This window comes from Hipposideros armiger, unplaced genomic scaffold (assembly GCF_001890085.2).
Source record: "Hipposideros armiger isolate ML-2016 unplaced genomic scaffold, ASM189008v1 scaffold_186, whole genome shotgun sequence".
Taxonomy (NCBI): Eukaryota; Metazoa; Chordata; class Mammalia; order Chiroptera; family Hipposideridae; genus Hipposideros; species Hipposideros armiger.
In genome coordinates this window covers 2,885,118-2,895,407 of record NW_017731536.1, presented here as the reverse complement: position 1 = coordinate 2,895,407, position 10,290 = coordinate 2,885,118, and the positions used below count along the sequence as shown (strand labels likewise).

The window sequence follows — 10,290 nt, the reverse complement described above, 5'->3', positions numbered from 1 at the left end:
CAGCATCTTAGCTGTGGAGGGCAGTGTCACTGGCCCTCATATGTGGGATCCGAACCGGGGCCCTCTGGCATCCCAAGCGAGTTCTTAACCATCGTGCCACTCGGCCGGCCCTTATTTTTTATATTTTATTGGGGAAGGAGAACAGTGTTGGGGAATTGGGGAAGGGGAACAGCCAAGTTGTTGTCTTTCAGTCTTAGTTGTGGAGGGCGCAGCTAGCTCAGCTCCCAAGTCCAGTCGCCATCTGGCCTCCTATCGGCAGCTTGCGGCTGTTCAGCTCAAGGTGCCAAGTTCAATCTTAGTTGTGGGTGGGCATAGCCCACCATCTCTTGCGGTATTCAAACTGGCAACCTTGTTGCTAGGAGCACTGCTCTCACCAGCTGAGCCATCCTGCCACCTGTTGGTAACTCAGCAGCAGCTCAGCTCGGTGCAGCTCACTGGCCCATGTGGGAATCAAATCAGCGACCCTATTGCTCAGAGGTTGCACTCTTGAGCAAGCTCTTAACCACCTGAGCCACTCGGTCAGCCCTAGCTCTGTTATTTTATTCATTCATTCATTCATTCATTCATTTATTTTATTGTGAAATAAACATTTTTTTAAATTAGTTTCAGCTGTACAACACAGTGCAATAGTTATACTTTTTACCCCTCAAAGTGATAACCCCCATCCCCCAATCTGTAGCTCTGTTTATTTATTTATTTATTTATTTATTTATTTATTTATTTATTTATTTGCTGTGTTATTTCTTGATCAAGTTTTTAGTACTTGTGTTTGGCACAGTGTGATATTGAACAACATTGAGAAGCTGACAGTTTAACTTTATGAATGCAAAGATAACAACAAAGATTAGCTCTTTGTCTTTTAACATTCCTTTTAATAACTACATGTAACCTCATTATGACCCATGTTTCTTTTTTCTGACTACAGTAATACCTTGGTTTGCAAGCATAATTCGTTCCAGAAACAAACTACTCATATTGCAGGACATTGCTCGTTTACCACGTTAAAATGTATTAGAAATGTTTGCTCGTCTTGCGGAACACTCGCAAACCAAGTCACTAACAATCCAAGGTTTTACTGTGCTTTGTTTTCCAGCAGTCCTGTTTGTCCCCTTCCTCAAGTGAGTTGTTTTGACTCTTTTTTTCCATTCTTCCCCTCCCACTCTGATGGAAGACATTTGATTATAACAGTATTTCACTGTTCCCTGGTCCTCTCCTTAGGGTGAAAATGAGAACATGGTACCTTAGCATATGGTACTTAATGGGTGCCGGACAGAAAGAACTAACAGGGACCACAGCTTAGTTTTAGGTATAGACTATTAGAGCTGTAAGGGACTGTAAATATCATCTTGTCTTTTTTGCTTTGTCCTCTGGTAATGCTCAAAGGGACCAGAGAAGTGGGGTTAGGGCTTTAAAAAGGGGGAGAACCCCAGGGATAAAAGTGGGATTTCAGTGACCTTGTTATGCATAATACTTATAATAATGGTTTATACTTCTTCATTGTTTGAGACTACTTCTACATTGGATATTTAGATCCAAATAGTTTAGATTACTTCTAAATTGGATATTTAAGTCAAGGACTTACAGCATGTGCTGATGAATGTATAATCTGTCACCTTGACGTGTGAACTAGTATGTGGAATATCAGATTTCCTTCCTAGCATGGCTCATACACTCACTTATGAGGGGTTTGTATTTATGGTCTTGAGAAAAACATGTGTTGGTTGACTGGATTTTTTCCAACTTTGTATAGAAACAGATCTTTAAAAATAATGTGTCAGGTTTTTTTCCCCCCCGTTCCTTTGGGAGCCTGGCTTTAAGTTCAAATCTGGGCTCTGCCCTCTACTATAAGTAAACTAACCTCCCTGAGCCATGATATTTTTCATCTGTAAAATGATGATAATAATCATCCCTGCTCCTTAAGAGTTATTGTCAAGATTAACGTGAGATAAACAATGAAATAGTCAGCATAGTGCCTCTCCAATGGCGGAGTTCTCAGTAAATGTTAGCTATTAATATTATGTCCAGAAGCTAACATTTAAAATACTAAAATATTTGACTGGAGCTATCGTGGCAATTTAAAACTCTTTTAAGAGATAAAAGTTCTGGATTGTAAACTTTATAATACAGTAAACACACCAAATTTCTGCAAAATCCTTTGCTCAAAGAACCTTAATTTACTTTGTCATTGATCCACAAATTTCAAGGACTTTTAAGATCATCTTTCTTGTGAGAAATGCATGAGTGTTACTATAATTTTTGGCAGGTGAGTTTATATGTACTTATTTTTCTTGGAACTAAGGAAGATATTTGGCCACATCTGAAAGCTGGGTGATATAAATACTGCTTGGAAAATAATGTAATGTGAGTGACTTGCTTAATGTCAGACCTGGTAAGCAGTCAAATCCTGTCACTCTTCACTTGATACGCAATTATTTGCTTCTAGATTAGCCCAGAAACAAGAATATAATATTCTGCAGGAGTTTCTCTCTCTTTTTTTTTTTTTAAGTAAATGGAAGTTATCAATGATTTTAACTAGAAATTGTTTATTGTTTTTTGTTTTGTTAGAACTTTGACCTTGATATGTTACATTTTACTTGCGTGAAATACATTTATCATCCTTTTCACAAAGCTATGAATATACTCCTTAATTGACCCAGCTGTAAACTTGGCTGAGGTCATGATTTGGATGGCATTTAGGACCGAATAGAGAATCCTTGTCACCATTTAAAGATTTGAAAATTAGGTGTGTTTACACCCCTGGAAGGAAAAAAAACAATCAGGCACCATCTGTGAGTCCTGAGCACTTGTACCTTCACCTTCCCTAATTAAAACACTGTGCTAGCTGCTTGGCTGAACAGGGGTGTGTTATTAAATTGGCCAACTCATTTGGTCTGAAATGTTATTTAGGGAATCAGTGAATGATTTTAAATGTCCTTGCTTGGGTCTGGGTCACTACACTATGTAGGATGAGCCAAGGATGTATTGAGTATATATTACATGCCAACAATTCAGCATGTTGGAATAGGGTGTTAACTCACGTGGGTTGTGTTGGACAGCTTTGGCAGAGAAAGATTTTAGATCTACTTGTTATGGTGTAGCCTCAGAGACAAACGTGACTTATTTCCTTATTTTACTTTCTTTACTAGTTGAACTAAGCCTCCCTCTTTTAGAGTGAGATTTAATGTGCTTATTGAACTTTATTCTTGCTGTAGATTCTTTTTAGCACTGATTGGTGTGTTCATCATGATTTCATATTCTCTTCAAGCTTGGCATTCACCTCTCAGAGGGTTACTGTGCCAGTGCTATTTAAGGCAAGGCAGGAAGGAATTTCTTCATAATTTCTGACTACCAGGTGATACTGTGGTCTAAAAAAGAAAAAATTACTAAACCATGTTTTGAGACTCGAAGTGCTTTGATACTTTGGAAATAACCATTCGATTTGTACTCAGACACCTGGGTTCAGTTCAGCAAACGTGTATTGGGTGTGCATCATGTGCCGAGCTGTTTGTTAGTCATCATCCTGGGGAAATACAGAGTCAATAGGGGCCTACTTACATGTAGAGAGAAATTACGATATACTATAACCAAAATATGCAGTGAAAGACATATACACAAGGCATAGTGAAAGACATATACACAAGGCATAATGCAGTCCAGATGATTATTTTTATTCAGGATGAGGAAAGAGAGTTGGGTTTTATTGAAGGAGATGAAGACTGAGGATGGTTCAGATGGATAAAGATTGGCGTTTTTAAGAAATTAGGTTTTTATCATCATGTAGCGTTCCAGGCAGAGAGAATATTTTTGAGGAGGCATAAAATGGCACGTAGCAGGTAGCTTGGTATTGCTGGAATAGAAATTGTGGAGGGAGCAAGCGTGGGAGATAAAGGTAGAAAGCGATGCTGGGCCTGTGTCTTACTTAAAGTGTCTGGTATACTGTACTTTGGAGCTTGGAGGTTTTTTCTGATACATAGTAATCAGCTTAAAGCAATTGGAAAGATCTAAGCTACGAGAGTGAAAGGATGGAATTTAGTTAGGTCTCCCTGACAGCAACCTGGAGTTTGGATTGGAAAGGAGTAAAATTGGAAGTAGGAATACTAGTAGGAAGGCTTAAACAAGTTCAGGAGTGGGCCGGCCGAGTGGCGCGTTAGTTAAGAGCTGGCTTAGGACGCCAGCTCTGAGCAGCACACCCCTGTTCGGATCCCACATTAGGGTCAGTGACACTGCCCTCTACAGGTGAGATGGTGAACAGCAGCTTGACCTGGAGCTGGGCTTCCGTGAGTTGCCGGCAACGGTGTAGGCTGCAGCCCCTGCTGCAGTGGGCTGCCTAAGCTACCATGTGTAGCCGGCAGCCAGCGTGAGTGGCCAGCAGCCAACGTGGGCTGCCAAGAGCCGCCTTGAGCGGCCGTCCAGAGGCCGGTGACCAATCTGCCTCACCTGGGAAGAGCGCAATGATAATACTAGCATGGGCCAGTGAAGCAACGTCCTCCACAACTAGACTGAAGAACAAAAGGACAGCAGCTTGTCTATTCCCCTTCCCCAATTCCCCAGCGCTGTTTCCCTGCCCCAATTCCCCAATAAAATTTAAAAAAAAAAAAAGTTTCGGAGTGAGTTTTAATTTAGTAAACTCAGTTAACTGAACTGGGATGAAGAAATATAATGAACAAAGGCATGGCAGGGAATGCAGAAAAGAGGAAGTAACAGAGAGGTGACTGTAATTGAGAGGACCTTGAGATTGACTGGTTAGAAAAAGATGAGCAACAGAGTAGTCTGTGTTTTGGGTTTGACTTAACTGATGCACTCACTGTAAAAAGGAGGCTAAAGAAGATGTAAGCGGATTCGAAGTGTTGGGAAAGATGAGTGCAGTTTTGAGCATGCTGAGTTTGAATACTGGTGATGCATCTAAGTGGAGATGTCAAGCATGCAATTGGATATAAAGATAGGAAGTTCAGTGGAGTGGCCGAGGAAAGCTATAGATTTAGGAATCACCAACATGTAAGGGATGATTGATAAAGGAGAACATTAAGGAGTGAGAAGAGGAGAAGAAAGCCAACAGCGGAACTCTGGGAAACACACCAATAGTTTAAAAGGTATTCTTGAGGAAGTAGATACTGGGAATGAATAGAAAGAAAAGTAGGTTAGAAATAAGGTGTCATAGGAACTGAGGGAAGAAGGACTTTCATGAAGGAGTAGGTGTCAGTAGTGTTCAAAGCCAGAAGTCACATAAGATACTGGTTGTCTTTGGAAATTAGAAGGTCACTTAGAGCAGTTTGGGACAGAGGAGCATTTCCGTTGGGATGGTGATCTGCCACCTACCTTTGCCACTTACTTACTCTGTGACTTGGGAAATCCATTTTACCTTTGGCTTTTTGTCTGTAAAGAGGTGTTTGGCCTCTGACTTGGTTTCCGTCTGTGATCCGTGCAGCCCCCACTGGTTCAGAAAGGGTTCTTTGAGGCCCATCAAGAAGGTCAATGACAAGGTCAGATATTTATAGCAGGGAGGAAGGATGGTTCTGTACTCCTGATTCAAACAAGGTGGCTAGAGCAGCTTGATTTTTTATGGTTTTTTTTTTGTTTGTTTTTTGTTTTTTTTTGTTTTTTTTTTAAAGATTTTTATTGGGGAATTGGGGGAATGGGAACAGTGCTGGGGAATTGGGGGAAGGAGAACAGACAAGTTGCTGTCGTCTTGTTCTTCAATCTAGTTGTGGAGGATGTTGCTTCACTGGCCCAAGTTGGCACCATCTTTGTGCTCTTCTCTGGCGAGGCAGATCAGTCGCCGGCTTCTGGACGGCCGCTCACTGCGGCTGCTGGCCGCTTACGCTGGCTGCTGGCTACACACGGTAGCCCATGGCAACCCACTGCCACAAGGACTGCAGCCTACGCTGTCGCCGGCGACTCATGGCAGCCCAGCTCCAGGTTGAGCTGTTGTTCAGCATCTTAGCTGTGGAGGGCAGTGTCACTGGCCCTCATATGTGGGATCCGAACCGGGGCCCTCTGGCATCCCAAGCGAGTTCTTAACCATCGCGCCACTCGGCCGGCCCGATTTTTTATGTATTTTATATATTTGCCTTTGTATAAGATTTCATTTGAAAAAAACAGTGCAGTATAAAAAATTTGAAAATGACTGGCCTACAGGAGTTATAAGACACCTTCCAGCTTTGAAAGCTATATAATGAATAGCTGGTGTTCAGAATTCCTCTACTAGATGAAGATCATAATAGATGCTGACTGGCTCATGATTTGTATTTTATTCAGAGGTCAACATTAATGTCTGAGTTTATGTAGTAATTAATTACTATTCTTATTCTCATGAGGAATGAAAAACCGAACTTCTAAACAGCTCCATGCTATTTTATACTTTGTTAACAAACTTTGTATGTGTCTTACCAGGTTGTGACTCAGAAGATCTTTTGGAAGAATTAGTCTGCTGTTTGATGCAGTTAATCATTGATATCCCACTCTTGTAAGTACTGGCTAAGCCAGGATTTGTTTTATCTTTGTATATTGAAGATGGTCATTGATCATGTTGAAGAGTTAATGGGTCCTGGTGTAGAACTTTTATGTATGTCTTTCAAAGTCATGGAGTTCTTTTATCTGTCTTGCCTAGTAATATTTAAATTCTGACTAGTCATCATCAAAACAAGAATTTTAAGTTGTTGGGGGGAAAATAATCAAACTCGAGCAATATTAAGCGTATGATATGCACAGAATTAGATTAATCTCTGTAATAAGAGATCCTAAAGATCTCTGTAAACAAGGATTTAAGAGAAAAGCAGTTTGAATCTAGTTCATAGGTAGGAGATACAGCTAGTTGTTCACCCATTGTTTGTTCGCCCCTTCTTTCTTCCTGATTTTATTTCTGGCCATTTTGGGAGAGGTCAGATTTTCATTCCCACCTTTGAAGGTAGTTGTGGTCAATGAGATGTAGGGGGAAGTTCTCCAATGAAATTTCTGAGTAAAGCTCTTTGAGGGAACCTGACTTAGCTAGGAGGCCTATCTTTTTGTTCTTGACAGCCCTCTTTTTTGCTCTCTGGAATGAGGACAAGGTCTTTTGAGCTGTGTGACCATCTTGGCACCATGAGCCAAGAGACTCACAGAAAATTCTGCTTTGATGCCATTGAGCTGCTGAACCAAAGTCATCAACTGGCAGTCTCCCCTCCTCCCCATATCGTCCCCTGGACTTCTCATGTGAGAAAAATAGACCCTTACTTGTTTACGCAACCGAACTGGATTTCTGTCACTGCAACCAAATGCAATTCCGGAACGATTCAAAATGTTTGTAACTTTTAAAGCAGTTACTCTCAACCTTATATTTTTTTTAATTGTCTCTCTGAGGAGCCCCTTTAGACATTTTTTTCTAAATTGCCTGTCCCCACTAATGAAATTTGAATACCCCATGTACACTGAATATGTTTATGTACTGTGGCCCTTGGAGGGCCACAAATCATTATAATATCTACGAAGTTTTTCACCTCGAAGAACCAGTTTTCACCCTCTTGGGGGTGATATCATCCTTGTTAAGAATGCATATTTTAGGGCCGGCCGAGTGGCGCGATGGTTAAGAGCTCGCTTGGGATGCCAGAGGGCCCCGGTTCGGATCCCACATATGAGGGCCAGTGACACTGCCCTCCACAGCTAAGATGCTGAACAACAGCTCAACCTGGAGCTGAGCTGCCATGAGTCGCCGGCGATGGCGTAGGCTGCAGTCCCTGTGGCAGTGGGTTGCCATGGGCTACCGTATATAGCCAGCAGCCAGCGTGAGCGGCCAGCAGCCGCAGTGAGCGGCCGTCCAGAAGCCGGCGACTGATCTGCCTCGCCAGGGAAGAGTGCAATGATGATGCCAACTTGGGCCAGTGAAGCAATGTCCTCCACAATTAGACTGAAGAACAAAAGGACAGCAACTTGTCTGTTCCCCTTTCCCCAATTCCCCAGCACTGTTCCTATCCCCCCAATTACCCAATAAAAATCTTAAAAAAAAATGCATATTTTAAAGGAATTATTTTTTTAAATAAAGAAGTAGATTTTTATCATCATAGAATCTCAGTCTACATGGGGGTGTTGTTGGAAATGTGCTATTTGCCTGTGGTCGAAAAAGGAAAGACAGGAATTTATGAGAAAATGGGCACCTGGCCTCTGTTGTGCATAAGTGCAGCGTCCAGAATTATAATATAGGTTTAGAAATGAGAACCACAAAACCCTGTTGTTATTTGGACTATGTGCAGCCTAGAAGGTAGAACTGAGACAGCTGAGGAATCACCTAACATAGAAGGGCACAGGAGACACTGTCCCATGTAACTTGAACTCTTCTGACAGGCACAGCTTTTAGCGTGCCCTACATCCTTTCTCACCCTCCTTTCTAGCAGATCTCCAGTATTGTTTGGGAGAGCCAATATGTGCCCAGCTTAGTTTTCAGGGAACTTGGGAACTAAATGTGCCTGGAGTGTGGCCCTGTGGTGTAGTTTGGGCCAATTATATGTAAGCAGAAGTCGTCCATATGTACCTTCAGCGTTTTGCTCTTTGTCCTCTTCCTTCCTGGAATGTGGAGGCAACACATAGGCCATCTTAAAACTAGGATGATGAGTGCTGCATGCAAAGAATAGTGTCCCAGGAGCATGGGATATCGATGACATTGTGGGACTGGTACAGCAGCCCCAGATTGCTTATCTTTGGATTTCTTCTTACTTGAAAAAAATTAACCCTTATTTTAGTTAAGCCACCGTGGCTCAGTTTCTGTTACATATGGTCAAAAGCGGCAGGGGAACACATATGTTGTTTGCTAGTTACTTGTCATAGCATGTATGATACTTCATGTGTTTCTGATTTAATTTTAAAAATAGCACCACTTCCATTGTGTTGTGTCCTTACAAACACCAGCAATTTAGTATATTTCCTAAATGAGTACTTTTTTTTCCCTTTGTTGATAAAATGTCCTAGTGGATTTAAGGGGGATTGAAATTATAAATCCCTTTAGCTAGTAAATAAGCCATGAGTACAATGACTAGACCAGCCACTAAACACTCTTGGGGAGCAGGCAGACAGTGTTGTAATATATCAGACATTTCAGTGTTTTAATGTGTTTATACTTTTTAAATGAACTGAAAATGCACAGACAACCAGATGTCTTGTATTATGTACACTCAGCTTTAACCAGCTGCTGAAACAATTTCTTATGATTTAATATTCTTGGAAGCCCATCCTGCAAGGTTTGTCTTGGTAACCGTTTCTATGTGAAACCAAACTACTCTTTCAGTGTTTCATCTACTGTAACTGTAGTGCAGTGTTATGGATCAGCTTATAATTTAAGGAGGGGTATTAACATATGGAAACCGGGGTGCTCTCACACCTGGGTGTCATCAGTCTCGCTGTAAACTTTCATATTAACATTGGCATGCCAGTGCTGCATTAGCAGGTGAATAGCAAGGGGAATCTAATTTGAATGGCCACCCAAGGTAATTCCAAAGTAGCTTAAACATTTCTTATGAGACTGCAAAATCATTCTGTTAATGTTGAGAGAAAGTGATTACCGAGAACATATAGATATTTAGAGATCTCTGAACTAAGTTTTAAATGATACTTTATTATTAAGAGAACAGGATCACTGCAGTAGTTTAGATAAACTCCCAGAATTTATAGGAATTATTTGTAATGAAAATTGACTTTGAAGTAGTTAGTGGATACTGCTTCTCAGTTCGGATTGCTTGATAACAATGTTAAATCTCTGAGGTGTTAATTTTCAGTCATATTAAAAATGAACATCTTCCAGGAATCCTTCCTTAACTCCATACCTCTCAGCATTTTTATATTTATTTTTTTATTATTCTTTTTATTTATTTATTTATTTGTTATTAGTTTCAGGTGTACAATAGTTACACAATTAGTAACAGTGCAATAGTTACACTTTCACCCCTCACAAAGTGACAGCCCCTTCCTCAATCCACCGCCCCCCCCGCCCGATATCATACATACCGTATTTGCCGGTGTATAAGACGACTGGGCGTATAAGACGACCCCCTAACATTTCCACTCAAAATACAGAGTTTGTTATATACTCGCCGTATAAGACTACCCCCTCTTCCGCACACCTTCCACACACCAAATAAAAGGTAAAACAATATCAGATTTGATTTGGCCCACTGAAGTGCAAACAAGCGTATTGTATTTCGTGTCACCACATAACCGTTTTGGCGATGTTGAGCCACCATGTCTGCTACATGTTTTTCGAGTTCTGGCCAGTGTGGGGTGCCTCTTCTTAATGCACACTTACCCCTTGGCATACTCTTTAATGCTTTC

The 10,290-nt window shown here is 41.1% G+C and overlaps 1 protein-coding gene across 4 annotated transcripts in view; it reads left to right on the top strand.

The window, feature by feature from the left end:
• The window catches only part of DYM (dymeclin), a 296,439-nt gene that overhangs the window by 57,532 nt on the left and 228,617 nt on the right, over positions 1-10,290 (top strand). For all 4 annotated transcript variants that reach the window (XM_019652741.1, XM_019652742.1, XM_019652744.1 and 1 more), the window contains exon 6: positions 6,391-6,463. In XM_019652741.1, the coding sequence (XP_019508286.1) occupies positions 6,391-6,463 (73 nt within the window). The remainder of the gene's footprint in view (positions 1-6,390; positions 6,464-10,290) is intronic.